At 37.0% G+C, this 20,187-nt stretch overlaps 3 protein-coding genes across 3 annotated transcripts; 2 read left to right on the top strand and 1 right to left on the bottom strand.

The window, feature by feature from the left end:
* Positions 1-6,781: 6,781 nt before the first annotated feature.
* On the bottom strand, positions 6,782-9,422 carry LOC126601635 (uncharacterized). The gene is made up of 2 exons (XM_050268369.1): positions 8,663-9,422; positions 6,782-7,697 (listed from the first exon to the last, which is right to left on the bottom strand). The coding sequence occupies exons 1-2, from the start codon at positions 9,256-9,258 to the stop codon at positions 7,037-7,039; spliced, it is 1,257 nt and encodes a 418-aa protein (XP_050124326.1). The 5' UTR covers positions 9,259-9,422; the 3' UTR covers positions 6,782-7,036.
* A 4,701-nt stretch (positions 9,423-14,123) lies between these two features.
* On the top strand, positions 14,124-17,444 carry LOC126605247 (derlin-1-like). The gene is made up of 7 exons (XM_050272619.1): positions 14,124-14,302; positions 15,303-15,438; positions 15,522-15,595; positions 15,845-15,938; positions 16,316-16,444; positions 16,556-16,716; positions 17,095-17,444. Exons 1-7 carry the CDS (start codon positions 14,286-14,288, stop codon positions 17,213-17,215), a joined length of 732 nt encoding a protein of 243 aa, XP_050128576.1. The 5' UTR covers positions 14,124-14,285; the 3' UTR covers positions 17,216-17,444.
* A 596-nt stretch (positions 17,445-18,040) lies between these two features.
* LOC126605248 (profilin-2) lies at positions 18,041-19,629 on the top strand. The gene is made up of 3 exons (XM_050272621.1): positions 18,041-18,387; positions 18,931-19,068; positions 19,256-19,629. The coding sequence occupies exons 1-3, from the start codon at positions 18,259-18,261 to the stop codon at positions 19,388-19,390; spliced, it is 402 nt and encodes a 133-aa protein (XP_050128578.1). The 5' UTR covers positions 18,041-18,258; the 3' UTR covers positions 19,391-19,629.
* Positions 19,630-20,187: the final 558 nt, after the last annotated feature.

Raw genomic sequence — 20,187 nt, 5'->3', positions numbered from 1 at the left:
ATTTTGGGGGGTTTTGTCCTGTTCTTTTATAATTTGACGTTCTTTTATAATTTGACGGATGTGATATTCACACATCTCTTTTTACTTCTCTTACATTTTTTTTTAATTTTCGACGGTGGATTAGATGAATTAAAGAAAATCAAATAACATAAATTAGCAAAAAATATGAAAAAGTAAAAAAATATATATGAATAGCACACCCCTTTGATCCAAACCCGAGAGTTTTACCGCATTTTAGTTTGGTTTTTAATTTTTCGGTAAAAACTATAATTATTTTACATCAATTTTTATAAAAACAATTAATTTTGGTTTCATCACCAGAAAGCAGTCAAATTTTAGAAAATAAATCACATTCACAGGTTTTATAAAATGAACATTTGTTACTCACAACAAAGTATAATAAGTCATGATATAGCATATATCCGATGCATTCATGAAGGTGAAATTTAACTAAGTGAGAACCTAGTACCTCGAGACCAATACAATCATGCGAAATGGTTTTTCTCTTTAGTTGGGTAGTAATTTCCTTTTTGTTTTTGCCATTTTATTGGATAAATAGATAGTAATTTATGTTAACAAATCTTACATAGAGTTTTGAGAGAGAGAGATTGTGTATTTCTTCAATATTTCACTGTATTGATTAATATTATTACATCACTTGTTTATATACAAATACATCTCCATATAACTAACGCATCTAATACACTTGTGACACATGACACACGTCTAATACATAATACTTGACACAATCCTAAGCTAATCTCTATAGCCTAACACTCCCCCTCAATCTTATGGAGGTGAGAACCGAGCATAAGATTGGAAAATGGACATTGAACTGAGAAGAGACAAACTGCAACAAAATTGTGCCTTGTTGAACACATTCTAGCACAAAGTGGCAGTCAACTTCAATATGCTTTGCTTTGGAGTGTAACACATGATTAGTAGCCAATGTCATGGCAGAAATATTGTCACATTGTAGTAGGGGAATAGATGAACTACAAAGATGCATATCCTTGAGTAGCTGTTGAATCCACACTACTTTAGCAGTGATAGTAGCCATTGCTCGATATTGAGCTTCTGTAGAGGACTGACTTACTGTATGTTGTTTCTTAGAACTCCAAGAAACCGGATTATAGCCTAAAAACACAACAAAACCAATGGTTGAATGCCTATCATTCGGGTCATCAGCTAATCAGCATTTGTGTATGCCTTAATATCTATGGAACCAGGTCTAAAACATAGTCCGAGACCAATGGTACCTCGAAGATACCTCAAAATCCATTTTACAGCAACACAATGATCTTTATGAGGGGAATGCATGAACTGACACACTTGATTAACTGAATACGCAATGTTTGGCTGTGTGAAGGTGAGGTATTGTAATGTTCCAAATATGCTTCTGTAAAGACTAGGATCCAAAACAGAAGAGCTACCATGATTTAGTAACTTGTGATTAGGATGACAAGAAGTGATGCAAGTCTTGCAATGAAGCATATCGGTTATTTGCAAAAGATTTGTAATATACTTGGACAGATGAACAAATATACCTTGAGTTGATATTCAATCTGTAAGCCAAGGAAATAGTGCAGCATATCAAGATCCTTCATATCAAATTCTTTGGTCGACTGATCATAGCTTGAACATGACTCTCAACATTCCCAATCAAAATTATATCATCAACATACAAAATGAGAACAACAATAGACTGGCCAGTAGACTTCACAAACAATGATGGATCGGCAAACGAGGATTGAAACCCCAAAGATAAAAGAAACTTGGTAAATATCTCATTCCAAGCTCTCGGAGCTTGTTTTAAGCCATAGAGAGACCTTTGAAGTTTCCAAACATACTCAGGGTGATCAACATCCACAAAGCCTTGTGGTTGAGCCATAAAGAATTCTTTGTCAAGAAAGCCATGTAAAAAAGCATTTTTGACATCCAGCTGTTTCAGTTTCCACACTTTTGAAGCAGCTAGAGATAACATAAGCCTCACTGTAATAGGTTTAACTACAAGGCTAAATGTTTCATAGTAAATCAAGGCCAGCTTCATGAGAGAACCTCTTAGCCATTAATTGGGCTTTATAGCGAGCAACCGAACCATCATGATGTTATTTAACTTTATATATCCATTTAAACCCTACCACATTTTTATTGGGAGGAAGTAGAACTAAACTCCAAGTGCCATGTTGAACTAAGGCATCCATCTCCTATTGCATAGCTATTTTCCAGTGAACAACTTTGGATGCTGCAGAGTAGGACTGAGGCCCTCTAATAGAGAAATCTTCTTGCACATGAGCACTAAAAATTTGCTTCTTCTTGATAATGCTACACTTAGATCTAGTATGCATTTGATGAACATTTCCTGAGGATAAAGACACATGTTGTAACTATGATGCTTGAGACATGGACACATATGGATATAACTCAGAATGAGGCACTTATGTAGAAGTAAAGTCTTGAACCAACTGTAGAGATCCAACAGTAGAGACAAGGTCACTTGTTGACTAAGAGTATGACTGAGTAACATTTGTTGGAGAAGTAGACTGAGAAAGCAGTTATAGGAAAGGAATATGAACCAGTGGTGGATGATGAAAAGTAATGGGATGCAAAACCAAAGGTTTAGGTGACTGAGAGCTAGAGATCTTATGGAATCGTGGAAACACATGTTCATATAAAAAAACATGTCTGGACACAATGATTTTATAATCCTGAAGAGAATAACAAATAAAGCCCTTATATTGTGCTGCATATTCCAAAAAAAAAAAATCAGGTAGTGGTTTTAGATTCAAGCTTATTAGTCCTATATGGTTTCAAAGAAGAATAACAAGTACAACCAAACACTCTCAAATTATCTAGTTTAGGTGTTGAATGATACAATCTCAAATGGCGACTGCATGGACAATATAGGGGTGGGCATCCTATTGATGAGGTAAATAGTTGCGGCACAAGCATGATACCAAAACTGTGAGGGTAGTAATGCTTGTTGAAGAAGTGTTATGGCAGTTTCAACAATATGGTGATTTTTTCTTTCAGCTAGGTCATTCTATTTAGGAGTGTATGGACAAGACCTTTGATGTTGAATACCTTTACCTCTAAGAAAAGCTTGAAACTAAGCACTCACATACTCTCCACCACCATCATTCTGGAAAATTTTGATGTTTGTAGAAAACGAATTCTGTATAAAAGCTGGAAATTGAATAAAAGTCTCAAAAACATCAGCTTTATTCATTAATAGGAATATCCAGGTGTATCTGGTACATTCATCAATGTATGAAACATAATATCTATAACCTTCTATAGACATACTATGAGCATGTCCCTAGACATTAGAGTGAATAAATTTAAAAGGAACAATAGATTTTGAAGCCATTAAGGGAAATGGGAGTCTAGTAAACTTGCCTTGTAGGCAAGCAGTACAAGTGTGAAGGCTATCATTACAAGAAAAAGAAATTGATGTTTTACTAAGAGCTACCTTAGTGAATGAATTGGTAGGATAACCCAATCTGCAATGTCATAGTGTAAAGTTTATTTTCTGACCTATATAAGCTGCTAAAGATGCTTTGGAAGTCTTGAGCACATGAATTGGGTAAACTGCATTGTTACATAATCCTTGATAAAGAATTTTCTGAGTGACCTTGTCCTGTATGCACACAGGTAATTCATCAACAATACACCTACAATTATTATCTTTGCATAATTGATGCATAAAGAGCAGATGTTGAGACAACTTGGGAACATGTAAGAGAGACTTTAAATGAAAATTATGTGACTGAAGTGATAAATTTGATTTGCCAATATGAGCAATATGCAAACCTTTACCACTAGCTCCAGTTACTATATCAGAAGATGAATATGGAGTAGCCATTTGGAGATTAGACAAGTCAAATGTCATGTGATTTGTAGTACTAGAATCCAGCAACCAATACTCAGTTTGAGGTGCAGAATGAGAAGCACTGGTTTATGCAGTCATTGCAACAGAGGGCACAAGTTGAGACATCATCATAACAGGATTATAAGAAGAAGAAGTCATCATGTTGGGAGCCTGAGTAGAACCATACATGACATGATTATATGCATTGAGAGGCATGATAGAAGGTGAAGACTGAAACTGTTGAGAATAAGATGGAAAAGTATGTTGTATAGGCATATATGGACTTGGAGAATTGTTTCTGTCAAAACAGGTTGCGCCATATGACTAACTCAGTGACATATTTGACACCCTTGTTGAAAACAATTAAGAGCACTATGATCTTTTCTGTTGCAAATTTGACAGAATTAGAATGGTTGAGACACTTGTCATGTTGGCATTGAACTGCCCAGTTGCTGAAAAGACTGAGGTTGTAGAGGGTGTTGTGATGATGAAGAACCATGGACCAAAGGTTGCTGAAAAAATTATGGATAACTAGAATAAAACTTCTTCCCTTTGCCTTTTGGTTTAAAATTAGCACCTTAAAAGTTGTTATATGTCCCTGAACCATTTTGACTCACATATGCAAATGGTCCATTCAATTGGGAAAATTGCATTGGTTGAACTTGTTGTAATTAAAGCAGCTATTGAAATAGAGGCATATGTTGTAATTGAGGCATCTGGTGAAGTTGAGGCATCTGTTGAAAATAACAACCAATCTGAGTACCAACTTTAGGATATGGCTTTGATCCAAAAGAACTACCAACCTCAAAACTAGAGTTTTGAGAATTTGCAAACATGGCAGTCATCACAAGAGTTTGCTTAATCACTTCTTCCAATGTAGACTCTTCAGCTCTTAACTGTGATCGAAATTCTATAAAAGAAACAAGGTTTTCTCTTCCCCTACTGACAACTTTAATAGTATTATACTTCGGAGAAAGACCTCGAAGAGCTACAATTACAATATCTTCATATGAAATCAGCACACCCACAACAACAAGTTGGTTTCTACAATCTTTAATTCTTTGCAGATACAAATCAATAGATTATGGTCATTTCTTGATATTCTGTAAATCAATTTTCATCTGAACAATACTAGTTCTTGTCATATTAGAGAACGTTTCTTTGAGATTAGTCCACATTTCTCTGGAACTTTAACAGCTAATAACACAAGATAAAGCAGCAGTGGATAATGTGGCAGTGATAAGAGTCATTAAAGATTTGTCATGAATCTTCCAAACCTTGTATGCATCAGTAATCACTGATGGATTTTCGACAGTTTCATCTGCAGAATAAGAATCTACATACTTATTTGGACAAGGAATGAAACTAGTAACAAACCCAAGAATTCCCATTGCCATCTAACAAGAGTTCCATTTTGAAAATTCCATGTAACATAGTTGGAATCATCAAGTTTCACAGTCACAGTATTTACAACACTAGGAATCAACGAAGAGATCGGCGATTGAGTGAGCGCTAACTGAGCAATAGTAACCATTGTATATGAACACAACCAATCAACAAGAGACTTTGCTTCAACAAGAAGAAACCAACAGATCGACAATCGAAGAATCAAGAATCATTACCAACAAACTACAATTCCAACAAATAGTAACACAATCGTTACCGAATGAAGCAAGAATCAAGAAATTAACTACCGACTTATAGAAAACCCAAAGAAATTAGGGTTTCATTCACCGACTTAGCACCAACGTAGCTTCAAAGTACAAACAACAACAACAAGTGACAGAGATGTGAATAGAAACACCAACAATGATAGATACAAGCGGACGCAAAAGCACAAGGATCGTCGTCAACCGGACGAGTTAACCGTCACCGACGAAGATATCATGTTAACAAATCTTACAGAGAGTTTTGAGAGAGAAAGTAGAGAGAGAGATTGTGTATTTCTTCAATATTTCACTGTATTGATTAATGAATTATTACATCACTTGTTTATATATAAATACATCCCCATATAAGTAACTAATCTAATACACTTGTGACACATGGCACACATCTAATACATGACACTAGGCACAATTCTAAGCTAATCTCTATAGCCTAACAATTTAAACAGAAAAGTAGATTTCAACCCCTTGCATTATAATATTTTAGGAAAAATACATACACCATTCTATGATCTTCTATTAAAAACTCATCATATTGAGCTGATGGGTTCAATTAATAGCTAAGGTTCTCATTATTCATTTTGATATTGAACGTATTTGTAATGTGATGAATTTGATACCAAATATGTAGATAATGTAGACGGATTTAATACCAAATGTATAGGTAATGTGGATGGATTTGATATTGATTTTGTGTAAGTAATGTGGATATATAGATTTGGATACCGAGGTGAGGTAGATAATATTTGAGTTTTGTTTTTTTGTTTTTAAGATTCATAGGAAATCGTTTGTCCACAACTCATTAAAACTCCGTGACTATTGGTACCTTAACTTATTAAAACATGCATCTATAGTCATTTTCGTCAATTCCGTCAGAACTTCATTCACAATGAGTCATGTCATTGCTATAATTGGATTAAAGTTAAGAGACAATTTCTTCACTTGAGTTAAAATTGAAAGACCATTGCTACAACTTTCTCATTTGGGTTTCTATATTTGACCCTTGATTTAGCCTCACGTGCATGACATGTGTCTCATTTTGACGGAAGTCCTGATGAAATTGACGAAAAATACCACAATTGCATGTTTGGATGAGTTAGAGAACCAATTGTCACGGATTTTTAGTTGAGGATCATTATTCAAATTAGGTTAAAGTTGAGGGATTGCTTCAATTTCCTCCGAAAAATACAATAAACCATAAAATTACAAACAGTTCTCTTTTTTTGCCTATATTATTTGAAAGTTTCTTGTATATAGGTCACAGAACGATGTAATATTATAAATTTCCCTAATACATTTACAAGGTGTAACCAACACCAAAACCACTGGCAGAATCAAAACCAGGAAAATCAAATCAAAGAATGTGGAGAAAAAATGAAATTAAAAATAAAAATAAAAAATGCATATTTCAGTGCTCAAACTTAGTAAAAACTAATTGGTTGTCACAGCGGCAGAGAGGATGAATTAGTAAGAAAATTAAGATTCAAACCAGTTTTAATTAGGAGAAGCAATTCTGCTCATCATGGCAGAGCTCCTTTCGGAGTTTATGAGAAAACAGCCGGCAAGCGTCCATGCTGAGATCAATGGCGGCAGAAAGCGCGACGAAAAGAGCAGCATCAGCCATGCAAGTTACATGCTGCACTCCGACTTGTACCACCGGCTTGCTAACCTTTCCTTCGCCTTCCACGGTTGACCCCGTCACGAAACCTTTCACGGGTGACCTCGATTTCAAACCTGAATCTCTATTTAACCTACTGTCGATGCTAAACTGTCCGCCCTTTTTGACGCTCATTGTACCTTCGGCAATGGTAATGCTGCTGCTAGGCCCATTGTCAGTGACAAGCTCAAACTTGTACCCCAAGCCATCAATAGGCCCTCTCTCGCGCCATGCCTCAAGACGGCCCCATGGCTTCCAACTGCTGATTGAGAACCCATGGGGTCGGAGGATGAGCCACGCTCCAGGGTTTGACCTGGACACGCGGTCAGTGCCCGGAGAGGGTACAAAGGGAGTGATCATGGAAGCGGCCGCCACAGGCGAGCCGGATAGGTCATGAATTGTTATCATCCACCCCTTTCTTTCCCTCCATGGCTTTTCACCAGATAATGTTCTCATCCATCCTCTATTGTTGTTAATGGTGGTATAATCTGATTGCAGAGATCTGCAGATTCCACACAAGATCAAGAATTAATTAATCATTATGATCATATTAGTTTAATTAATTTGTTTAATAGGGATTAGGACAGAGGAAACTATCAAAAACAGGAATATAATCTTAAACAGAACATGTAGAATTTGAGACCAAATACATAGGAACATGGGAGGGAATCTAATCAGACTATGAAAGATACAGTTTGAGGATTTTCTGTTTGACTAGATATGCAACGCAACTACCGCTAATTGTTCGAAAATACTTCCAAGTTGTTTCAAATCATTTGGTTGGTGTTTTGCTTCGGTTAACATTCTCGGCTGGTGGAAGCACGAAAATTAACAGCAAAATCTTTGAAGCCAAGCAACCAATTTACCAGACATTCATGGACTTGGCTACAATACATCCATGTTCTTGTTCGGTTTGTCAGATCTGTTGGAATGACATCTGACGGCCATATTTAACCGTTAATGAGTGATTGTTAAGTAATTCAATATACCATATATATAGTCAGTCTCCTAAGATTGAACAAGAACGACGAAGATATATCCAAACCAGGTGAAATGTTCCATTACAAGTATTGCGTATTTTTTTTCAATCGTTTTATTTTAAAGTATTTCTCGTTAACATTATCAGGACTAACTCAATTTAGTAAAAAAGAAAGTAATTCAAAAAAGAAAACACATGGAGAGGCACTAACTAGCATGAAGAAAGAACGTAAAATCCTAAAAATTGAACCAACTGGGCATGTGACTCTTGGACGCCACCTAATCCTGCCACCCCAAAAATGCGTAATCCAAAACCCAAATCGCCAAAAACGACACAGTAAAAAAGTAATTCACCCGAAAAAGAACACAGAAAAAGAAAAAAGAGAATAATTTACGCATTCAGGTTAACCACTACTCAAGGCTCACGTTAGCTAAAGTCAATCACTCAGGACTATAGTGCGCCAGAACCGCAAGTAAAGGAAAACTCACCGGTTTCTGGAGTTACGGTCCGCACTGAACTTGCAGCTAAAAACGGGCTGTCGTATGTCCCGCCCTTGAATCTGAAAAATCACCGGGCTGCACTCCGGCTCACCTCCGAATTGGAAAACGAACCGGGGGTCTGGTTCAGCTCGAACCGTCAAGTGCAGCCTGGCGGAGGGCTTGTCGCAGTCCTTCCCTAATTTCACCCACCCGCTGTGTATCGCGGTTGGGTGGGCCTTGGCCGAGTTCAAGTCAATGTTAAGTTGGACTCGACCGAGCAACTTCCCACTAGTAACGCCGCACGTCTGGCCCATCCGACCAGTATAAACTGAGACCCGGAGAGCGACGGTCTTCCCGGCCAGCCTCCTGAGCATGGTGGGATCCACGTGGAAGCCGGGAGCGGACGTGGAGGATTCCGGCGGGGAGTCGCCGGTGGAAGTGGAGAGGTTGACAATGGAGGTTTGGGGAGGGAAGTTTTTGATCTTGAGCTGGCAGAAGCAAGGGGTGGTGGAGGAGTGGACTCCCGGACCGGCGGGTCTGGTGGCGTGGGGGAGCTTAAGAGCAAGAGAGTCGACATTGAGCCGTACGAAGGGACACGGATCCATTGAAAGTTTAAGAGTTTTTGAGAAGTGGGAGTGGAGGAGGAGGAGGAGGAGGAGGAGGAGACAGCTTTTAGGAGTGAGGGGACTGAAAAGTGGAGGTTGTGTTGTTGGGATTATATTGCTTGCATGTTACCAACTAACCATTGTTAACTTTTCACTTTTTGGTTTCCGTTTTATCTTTATGTTTGTATTGTGGAGTGGATATTCTCTGTATTGTATTGTCGCCAGGTGAGGTCGTAGTTGGAAGGGTTGGAGGGGTTGGAGAGGGGTAGGAGATGTTTTTCTACTTCAATTTTCCTTTTAATTATACTTTATACTACAATTGGTGGATTATTTTGCTTCCTAAAAGTCTTTGTCTTGGATATCAGAGAAATGCTAAATGCACTAAATTTGTAAATAAAATTTACAAATGAATGATGTATTATTAATAGAAATGAACACGTTTATCAACGTTTCAGTCATAATTCAATTATCAACTTCCATGTCATTTAGTACTGGTTTGATATTGAGGTGCTTTTATAAAAAGTGGGTATAAAAAATGCTAAGCTAAAAAAAGTGTTTGGTAAACACTTAAAAACAGCTTATTTTCACAGTTTTAGGTGAAAAAAAGCTGAAAACGTGAAGAAGCAAAATGAGCTTATTCTCACAACACAGCAGAAGCAGTTTTTTTTCAAAACACAGCAATACCAAACTAGCCCTTAATTTACAAAATTTTGTCTACCAATTTAGTTTCTCTAGCACTATTCAAATTCAAAAGAAACTCTTTTAAAATGAGATTCTTTATAAATTTTCTGTCATTTCAAAATTTAACATTAATTTTTACGCTAATATTATAAAAATTATATCAAAAATAAAAAATGACAAAGAATTCATAAAAAATCCGATTTTGAAAAAAGCCATTCATGGAGTTTGGATTAACATTGAGTTGCGACAATTGAAGTTGAGTTGGCGATTGACCAAGACATAAAAAGTGATGATATAAAAAAGAGAAAAGAAGGACGGGCCCGACGGGGTAAAGGAAAAAATGCAAATGAGCAAGTAAAGGAAAAAGAAATGGATCCCACAAGAGAGTCAAGTGGGGTCAGAGGCACAGCTTGGTAAAGGCTGTCACACCACCTCGTCATTCAAAAGCTTACCTGGATTGGACAACAACGCGCCGTAAATAAACGAGCAGTAAAGGCTGCCCACGTGGCCTTTGGTTTTGTTGGCACCGTCTAATCGGCGCTCAGGACACTTGTTTATGACGAAAGCAATTTACATAGTACGGACATAATCGTTACAATGCTATCGTAGTGACGGTCGAAGAGATAAACTTGCACAGTGTAGATATATAATTGAAGTGGAATGCTGTAAGTTTAATATTCTTGTTTCATATAAATCATTTCATTTTTAATGTGATTAACATTTTTAATCGTTCATTGCGCATTGAATTATTTGTGTATTCGAGTATGATGACAATTAAATGTCATAAATATTGTGTCATATTTTTAACTTTTTCTTCCAATATATCATGAATTAAGAATATTTTCTGATTGGGATTTGGACAAAACAGGGTTGGCTGGTTATATTCAAAGACAATTTGAAGAAAATCAAGTTCCCCAATTCAGCAAAATTGGAACAAGTGGACAAAAGATTGGTGGGATTTCACAACAAAAATTATAATCGGTGCACAACATTAAAAGGTGGACACTACTAAGTCTTATTCAAGGTGCATGCATGGCCCCAAAAAACAATTAATTTCTCCACTGTCAATTTTAATTAAATGTCATAGGCAATGTTTTTCGTGTATCTTGGAATGTTTTCTTCTAATCCATTTTGTCACTAGTGGGGGAGGTTTCTAGATTTGAACTTGTTTTTTTGGTTTGAAAAAACTTATATAATATTATTGGAATTAATTGTTACGTGCATTAAAAATTTAAGCAAGCAAAACAACACATCAATTTTCAATCATCAACCACTATTTCTTCACTAAACACACTTTTTTTTTTTGTTCAGAACAATAAGAGATGATGCCATAATCCCACTAGTACACTAAAACCATTACTAACTCTTTGAAAGTCCTTTTAATATAAGTAGAAGTGTTTTTTTTTTTTTAAGAGATGATGCTTCTTCATGAAACACTTTAGAATATTTTTTCAAAAAGCACTTCTAACAATCGCGTTTATGAACAAAAGTGTTTTTTTGAATTCATTTTCAAACTGCCAAACAATAGAAATAACAAAGGTAAATAACTAGATTAAATAGATGATTAATGAAACTTTTTTTTTATTAATTTTCACTAGTAATTAACCTTATCTAATTCTTCACGGGTGGGCACACTTCAAATCTGTGGGGAGCAAGCTTGTAGGCATACCACATTTGATTGCTTGGCACTGTCTCATTCAAACCATGATGGTTGTTGCATTGCTACGCTACCAAATGTTTCACTCCGATAAAGCTATATAATAATGGTTTCTCCTCATATATTAACTTTTAATCCCACATCCTTATTTAATTATTAGCCAAAAATAATAGGCAATAGCAACGACAATGTTTGTCAATATAGTACCACTCTGTCGGCTGGCTTTGCTTTGTGTTGCAACGACAAGAAGCATCATGAGGCTTCTGAGTTTACAAAATTAATTTCATCCACTAATTAAGATCCAAGGGGTAATTACTTAAGCGAACTAGGTAGTAGGTTTGTCACTTCATAGGAGTTACGGGTGTTAATCTGTCCAAGGCAAGACCAGTCGAACTTTTGTTGTGAATGTGAAGGTCAGCATCGAGTGGTTTTAGTTGTGTGAAATCACATAAGAGTCGAACTATCACCAAAATGTGAGAGTAGATATTGTATCATGCATTAGAGTTACCATCATGTCCAAAGCAACGCAAGAGTAGTAAAATTTTCTCCTGAATATCAATGCATGTTAGAACCAAATTCTTCTTATATTTAAGCGTGAAACTGAACGAAAGTTAAACTCTCATCATGGAAAGGAAAACAAATTTTTTACAATCACTACTTTTGACGTTATCAGTAGGTAACACTATCACGGAAGTCATAATTTTTGCCCTCCTATTTACTTCTTTACCATTCATTCCTTTGTTCCTAGATTTAGAATTGTACAATTTAATAGAGAATGAAGAGAGAAAAACAAGAGAACCCGAAGAAGTGGAGATGGAAAAAATTAGAGTGCAGAAGAAGAAAATAAAAGTGTGAAAATCGCATGCCCTAGCAAGCTAGTGTACATTAAACGTGTAGTACATGAAAATCAAACGCACTGTATGGTGGATCCTAAGCATAAAAAAATCTGGCATGTAAATCGATGTTTGATAACGTTATAAAAGCACATAGGGACAATCCATTTGGTTGTATTTTTGACACAAAACAAAGTTTTGGTGAATCCACAAAGGACACAGATCAAGATATTTAAAAACCAACTCAGGGGTCTTTTCCTTGTAACATTTCCAGGCAAGCATTTGAGCAAAGCGGCATGGTGCTGCTGGAGAACGTATCAATGTATGAGAAGTTGGCAGCAGCAGCAGACAGGTCATTTGGGCTCTCTCTCTCTCTCTCTCTCTCTCTCTCTCTCTCTCTCTCTCTATATATATATATATATATAATCTCTTAGGAAGATGGGCAGGTCTGGTTTGGTCCACCAGGACCATGACTGGTGCAGTGATGATTTTCTTCCAAAAGCAAACCATAAATTATGGAAATTTAACACTAACTAATTCTTAACGATGAATTAGGACCCTCTAGAACCCTCTGCATAATGATCAATTAGGTGAAACGTATGATGAAGATGTACGTGCATATAAAATATTTCATGCAACTTTTCTCTCGTCAGTCAATAATTTACAGCAGAAATGGCATTGTCATATCAAATCTTATCAGTGGCGGATTCATGAACAGTATCTGGGGTAAGATGTAATAAGCTTTCAAAATTTGACTTTGAAGAGGAATGATTAATTCAAGCTAGAACAGATGCCTAAGTCTGGACAACACTTTACTTGTTTGCCTTACCTCGGCCCTTGCGGAAGTATTTTGCCCAATACCTTGCTTCCCATAACAACCACGTACGTCAGTGTAGTCCTGGGCAACTTCATGAGTAGTAAAATGGCGAGCAGGGTAATAGCCTTCACTCGCTCTAATGTAGATACACAAGGGTGGACCCGTTCAATGGCAAGGGTGCGCAGCTACCCACCCAGACTTCGAAAAATCTCCGTAGATGACTACATTTTGCCCACGCATCAGTTGGGCAAGGCAGGGTGGCGTGAGGTTGCGTAGCCTCTTTTTTACCTAAACCAGTAGTCATTTTCGGCTTTTCTCTTCCATTTCAACAACATTTCACAAAATTCACTCACTTCACCCAAATTTCCCTCCTCGATGTCTCTGACCCCACCGTTGCTAAAATCCACCCATCAAGAAATTTAGGCAAGAACTCGAGACCAAGATGCATATCTGTACCAAGTAATTTTTTTTGAATCCGCCACTAAATCTTAGGGGTGTGCTATCCACACACCCTTTTTGACTTCTCACACACCCCTTATTGATTTCTATATCTTGATCTTCTTCAATTCATCCAATCCAACGACCAAAAATTAAAAAGGTGTGTGAGAAGTAAAAAAGGGAGTGTAGATATCACATCCCAAATCTTATTATGTACGTAAATTTTGTTTTATTTTTCCCCATATTGAACCCAACTTTTGGGTTAGTAACCTTTTGACTCAGTGGCCCAGATACCCACATCCAGACGGTAACCTTTGGGTCAGTGCCCAGCCCCATAGGGCCTTAACCCAAACATGCACATGGTCGGCCCAATTGACAACCCAATTGCAAGCTGTTCGCGCGTGCGGCGAGTACCAAAAAAGGTGCACGAAAGAGATAGCCTTAGAGAAGCTTCTGGTTTCTGGGTCGTCGTTCTTGTATGAGCAAACCTCTTCTTCCCTTTCCTTCAATTCGAAGTTACTTGGTCGAACCGAGCAATTAGGAATTAGAGGAGAGATCTCAACTGGGTAACCGTTCAAATTAATTTCTTTCTGGGTCAGCCATGTCTTCTCCTGCCGAGTAATACTTATACCCTCTTCTTTCTTCTTTCTATCTCGTTCTCAGATTCATGGATTATTATTCTTGTGATATATACGTATACATATGTATATTTCTCTGCCAATATACTTGAATTAATATATTGGGTTTTGATTTTGGTGCTGTTACATTGTACTAGCCTGCTTCAGGTTGCATTTTATGGTGTTTTTGTTTAGCTATGATTTAGCAGCAATTTTATACCCTAGACTTGAATTCAACTGTGTTAATGTACAATCTGATAAACCCAGATTTTTTTTTTTGGAAAGTTGATAAACCCAATTCTTAAATGGGATTCCTTGAGATGCTAGTGTTGGTTATACTAAATTTGTTAGTGTGTTTGCACTGGTTTCATGGCCTTGAAGACTTTGAGTTGCTACCCGAAGAAATCGGGGTTTTGTGATTGCGGATTGGCCAGATGATATAAGTTAGGCATTGTTGTGGGTGGCGTAACTTCCAGATGAAGTTAGTATAGCAACAAGCGGTTTAGTCGTTTTATGACAATATAGTGTATGATTGATAAATTGTTTATGATTTTATCTTTATATGAATGGCTCTGCTCCGGTTTGCAATGATGGATTATCATAATCGAGCTAGCTTCAGCATCTGTTATTGTTTTCCCTCAAAACAGTAAAACTAGGGTATAGGAAAAAGAACCCAACTTCAGATTTTCTTTTACTTGGCAGCATGTTGAAGCAAAAGTCATATATCACCTTAGCCGTATATTGTTCTTTGGATGAGTTGAATTAGGCATTGCTATGGGTGTATAACTTCCGGCTGAAATTAGCATATCAACAAGTGGTTTAGTCATTTGATAACAATATAGTGTATGATTGTGTATGATTTTATCTTCATATGAATGGCTCCGCTCCTGTCCACAATGATTGATTACGATCATCCAGCTATCTTGTGCATCTTATTGTTTTCCTGAAGATACAGTTGCTCCAATCACAAGTTACAACCATATATTGTTTGCTTCTTTCAGATGGTATCAGTCACTCCCACCCATAAGCAAGGCTTATGGTACCCTCTGTGTAATTGCAACTACAGCCTTTCAATTGGGGTTTTATGATTGGAAAAGTATTGCATTAGTACATAAACTAGTATTCTTGCATTTCCAGGTATGTATCCCATCAGATAATTTAAGATTTGTGCATAGTTGTTAAGATATCAATTGGATTTTTAACTTCACCATTCTTTGTAGGTTTGGAGGTTGTTTACAAACTTCTTTTTCCTTGGAAACTTCTCCGTCAACTTTGGAATCCGCCTTCTGATGATGTAAGTTATAGTTCTATAGGATACCTAGTGAGATGAATTGAAAATAGATCTTTGTCACAGTCTATACTCTTGTATCTTTTTTTGTGCCTTTGCAGCAAAGTGGTACCTCTCCTTTTAGAAAGCATACAATTTTCCCTGTTATGCAGCATAGGAGATAGATTCGTTCTTCTTTTAAGTATTGGATCAATGGATTCAATAAGGGAACTTAATTAATCATGCAGTAATATGAAAATGTTAATGATTTTACAGAGCAAGATATGGGGTTCAACTTGAAAAGGGACCATTTGATCGACAAACAGCAGATTTCTTGTGGATGATGGTATTTGGAGCCACGACATTGTTGGTGCGTGAGTTATCTTCATCATATTTTGCAATTTAATCTCTTTCTTCTGAATGAAAAGGTCAAATACGGTTTTCTGTGGTGTCCAGGCTAACTTACAATCTCAAAAGCTGTCTAGAATTTAAAGTGGAATTGATTTTTTGAACTCAAAAGGCCGATTTACTTGGTTTTTACTCTTCATCTTCCTGTTCAGTGTCAGTCTATTATTAGAACCTTTCGTATGATAGGGAAATCTTCTATTGAAAGTTTGAAACTTAAGGAAGTTGCTGCTCATGTGATAATGTCTCATATAGTGTAGCTTGATAGGATCTTATTGTCATTGAATTGTACGCCAATCATATATCCTGTTTTCACCTTTTACTCTTGTCTTGAAATTTTAGGTTTTATCTGCTATCCCTATTTTCTATTCTCCTTTCTTGGGGGTATCTCTCGTGTTCATGCTTGTTTATGTTTGGAGTAGAGAATTTCCGAATGCCAACGTCAACATATATGGTCTCGTGCAACTTAAGGTATGCACATTGGTATACAATAAAAGTTTCTCTTGGGTGCTTCTCTTTTATAATTTATCTACATCTACCGTATTCATAATGGTGCATGCAATCTGTATATTGTGATTGCAGGCGTTTTATCTACCTTGGGCAATGCTTGCTTTGGACGTCATCTTTGGTTCCCCAATTATGCCAGATCTGCTGGGAATCATTGCCGGACATCTGTTTTACTTCTTGACTGTGTTGCATCCATTGGCAGGTGGAAAGAACATATTACAGACTCCAAGATGGGTGTATCCTTACTTTTATTCATCTACTTTTTAAAATTGCAAAGTAAATTCATGCAAAAGCGAAGCTATCATATTGTCATTCATTCTCTTTCACATATTATCTGTTTCTATTGCATTCTACTTGTAGCTCATTGTAGTCAAGTTTTTAGTTTTGTAGTCAGATATCCACATTAGCATACCTAAGTAAATGTATCATAATCATCCTCGTATGGCAGTGTTAGTTGTCATTCTCTTTTCTGGGTCATCGCCATGCTTTAGCGGTACTGTTTCAAAACTAATGGCAGTCTACCACATGGTAATTGATTTCTCACTTTCGTCAACTAATCATACTCACTTGAATGTAGTTTGCACATAAAGATTTCCTTAACTGTTACTGCACAGACGTAAAATAGTCGCAAGATGGAGGATAGGAGCTCCTCCACCAACTAGCCGAACCCAAGAACCTGCCCCAGCTGCTGCTGGTGTGGCTTTCAGAGGGAGGTCTTATCGACTTAGCGAATGATTGCGACCTGTAATGGGGCTGAGATTTTTCAGATCATTTAAACTTTCTCACTTTTTTGTGGAGTCCGAAACTAACAAGCAGAAAGGAAGCAATTTGGTCATAAAGGCCTTAACTGTTGCAATTGTAGTAAAAATTCCCCATTTAGGATACATTTTCATAGTTTGTTGAACTTGTGAAGAGAAATGAAGAATATTTCAAACAAACTACAGATTGTTTGAGTTGCTACGAATGCTACAAATCTTTTTACCAATTTAATTCGTTCTCGGTGCACCATATGTTTAATTTAAATACGAGGCCTCAAAGTTTTGATATCAATTGATCCAACAGATGATATGTGATAATCTTGTTATCAATCTTTATTAGAAATTCTTGGCGCAAAATATTCGTTCTTCAATAAAGAATAGACATGTTGTTGAAAATGCATCAACAGCGTGTTTACGCATTTCATTAGCAACAATGACATTTATGTGTTATCTATGTTATATTGACGGATTGAAGAACATACGTATATTCCAAAGTCGAACTACAACATTAAACAACTTTTGGTTCTTGGTTGTACAATTTTCTGGGATAGTTTGGAGATTTGAGAGAGAGGGAATAAAGCATTTCTGTTTCCAATTTCTGGCAAGGTAATTGATGGATGGATTTGAGAGAGGAGATTTGGGATAAATAGCAATATTTCTCCAACAGAAACAGAGGAAAAATGGTCAAAACAGTGCAAAGACCAAGGATAAAGTGACACGTGGCAGCATGAAATATGAAGGATAGAGAGAGAATGGAGGTGAGCCATCAGATGAGATCCATGTTTCTCTCTTTCAAGGCTCTCCCCTCCCCCCACATTTCTCTCTCCTCCCTCTGTTTATAATTTGCTTTCTCAAAACCAACCCCAATGGAGTCCAAACCACAATATTAATAACTCCACCAAACAAACAAATCACCTCTTCCTTCAGAAAAATTCTCACAGCTATCTGTACACCAACAAACAAGAACACAAGCATAACACAAGGCAGACTCTTGCACTACAACATCAGAGGTAATCGAAAATGTCGTGGCAGACCTACGTGGACGACCACTTGATGTGCGATATTGACGGCCAGGGACAGCATCTCACTGCCGCTGCCATCATCGGTCTTGATGGCAGTGTCTGGGCCAAGAGCTCTTCCTTCCCCCAGGTCCAACCCTACCTCTTTACCTTTCACTATTTGCGTGCCTTCCCTTGTGCTTTCTTTTTGGACTTGTGTTGCTAGATAATATTTGGTTATATCGTCACACTGTGAATAGAGACCATCTCGAAGCTTGCATAGTCATGATCAACAATCCATGTTCACAATCTGACAACATAGTATATTATCATCGTTTTTGTTGTATGTTGTTTGGTGTTCAACATAGTTGCATTACATGCTTTACTTCATCTGATCCATACATTCAAAATATCATAAGATATTGATTTCTTATTGCCACATAATATATGATTATATTGTCCTAATGTGAAGCGAGACACACATTCAAGCATATTTTGTCATGATCAATAGTATGTGCTCACAATTTGACAACGTAATATACTTATATGGCCGTCCTTATTGTATGCTGGTTGGTGTTCAATGTAGCTGATTGCACATGCAGCATTGTGAATCTGTGGTTGATCTCTTTCATACAGAAATGCATGTGCTTGTGGATTTAATTAGGGTTCATTATATATCATTCTTCACATGCAGTTTAAGCCAGAGGAGATGACTGGTATCAACAAGGATTTTGAGGAACCGGGCCACCTTGCTCCAACTGGCTTGCACCTTGGAGGCACAAAGTACATGGTAATCCAGGGAGAGCCTGGCGCTGTCATTCGTGGAAAGAAGGTACGAGCCTCCCATATTGTCGATAATGTATCAATAACGTATCAATACATGTTGTAAACTATAATGATGTCAACACATCATCGATTTCATATCAACAATTTGTTCTTTTGTCCGTTCCATAATCGGACTACACATACTTATTGCACAACTTTTAAACTAAGATCTCCTTTGTAATTGGTTTTTTTAGGGCTCTGGAGGAATCACCATAAAGAAAACTGGGCAAGCTCTAGTATTTGGAATCTATGAAGAACCAGTGACTCCAGGGCAGTGCAACATGGTTGTTGAGAGGTTGGGCGATTACCTTGTTGATCAGGGCCTGTAGGCTAAATAATATTCTACCATGTTCATGATCTCCTAGCATTCGATTTTGGATCTTATTTTTCTTTTTGTTTTGGGGTTTTGGTTCCCAGTTTGCATCTCCTTCATCCAAAACCCTAAAAACTGGTGGTGAAGTTGTTGCAGACAAACCATGTGACAAGGACTAAAAGCAGTTTGATGTTTGAAATTGTTTGAATATTGCATAAACTCTATATTTTCATGATATATTTTTGTATCCTTTTATTCCCTCCGTGTTTCCCTTAATCTCTTGTGGTTTTTCTTAAAGAATCTTTATCTGGCAAAAGCTTGCCAGCACATATTTGAATCGCTGGTTGTGAATTTATGATTTGGTTTTTTATTTTTCTCACAAAAGTCATGAGATGTGCTTGACATGTTTGGTACAATAATGAATCAAACTACTAGTTGCATTGCATATAAAGAAGGACGTGTCGACGAGATGAAAGAAACTTATTTACAACATAAATATTATTTTAATAATATCTTTAAATTAATAATATGCGTCAACCATGTTAATTTTTTGATATAACAATACGTCATAGGCTTAATATATTGCAGATGTGATATCCCGATTGCATAAAACAATTCTTAGTCATTGATGCACTTACAAGTCACATTGCTAGTTGGTAACCAATGGTCTTCAAAGAATAAATCCTCCCATTTTGGCGTTTGATTAATGGTTTTGCTGGCAAGGGAATATTTATCATCATTTTTTATTTTAATGGTGGGAAAATCCACCATCATGGATTGCCATGCTTTCCTCAGAAATAAGAGGACCTCAGA

Source organism: Malus sylvestris, chromosome 15, assembly GCF_916048215.2.
Source record: "Malus sylvestris chromosome 15, drMalSylv7.2, whole genome shotgun sequence".
NCBI classification, from domain to species: domain Eukaryota; kingdom Viridiplantae; phylum Streptophyta; class Magnoliopsida; order Rosales; family Rosaceae; genus Malus; species Malus sylvestris.
The sequence above is the reverse complement of the archived record's forward strand: the minus strand, read 5'-3'. Positions and strand labels throughout refer to the sequence as shown.

Bases quoted from the DNA above. Each gene is read 5' to 3' on its own strand.
- LOC126601635 (XM_050268369.1), bottom strand. From the start codon at position 9,258: ATGGATCCGTGTCCCTTCGTACGGCTCAATGTCGACTCTCTTGCTCTT. The intron at 7,698-8,662 runs GTGAGTTTTCCT...TGGAATCTGCAG, and splicing joins GACCGTAACTCCAGAAACCG to ATCTCTGCAATCAGATTATA.
- LOC126605247 (XM_050272619.1), top strand. The intron at 16,445-16,555 runs GTATGCACATTG...TTGTGATTGCAG, and splicing joins ATGGTCTCGTGCAACTTAAG to GCGTTTTATCTACCTTGGGC. The intron at 16,717-17,094 runs GTATCCTTACTT...GTTACTGCACAG, and splicing joins TTACAGACTCCAAGATGGGT to ACGTAAAATAGTCGCAAGAT.
- LOC126605248 (XM_050272621.1), top strand. From the start codon at position 18,259: ATGTCGTGGCAGACCTACGTGGACGACCACTTGATGTGCGATATTGAC. The intron at 18,388-18,930 runs GTCCAACCCTAC...CTTCACATGCAG, and splicing joins AGAGCTCTTCCTTCCCCCAG to TTTAAGCCAGAGGAGATGAC. The intron at 19,069-19,255 runs GTACGAGCCTCC...TGGTTTTTTTAG, and splicing joins CTGTCATTCGTGGAAAGAAG to GGCTCTGGAGGAATCACCAT.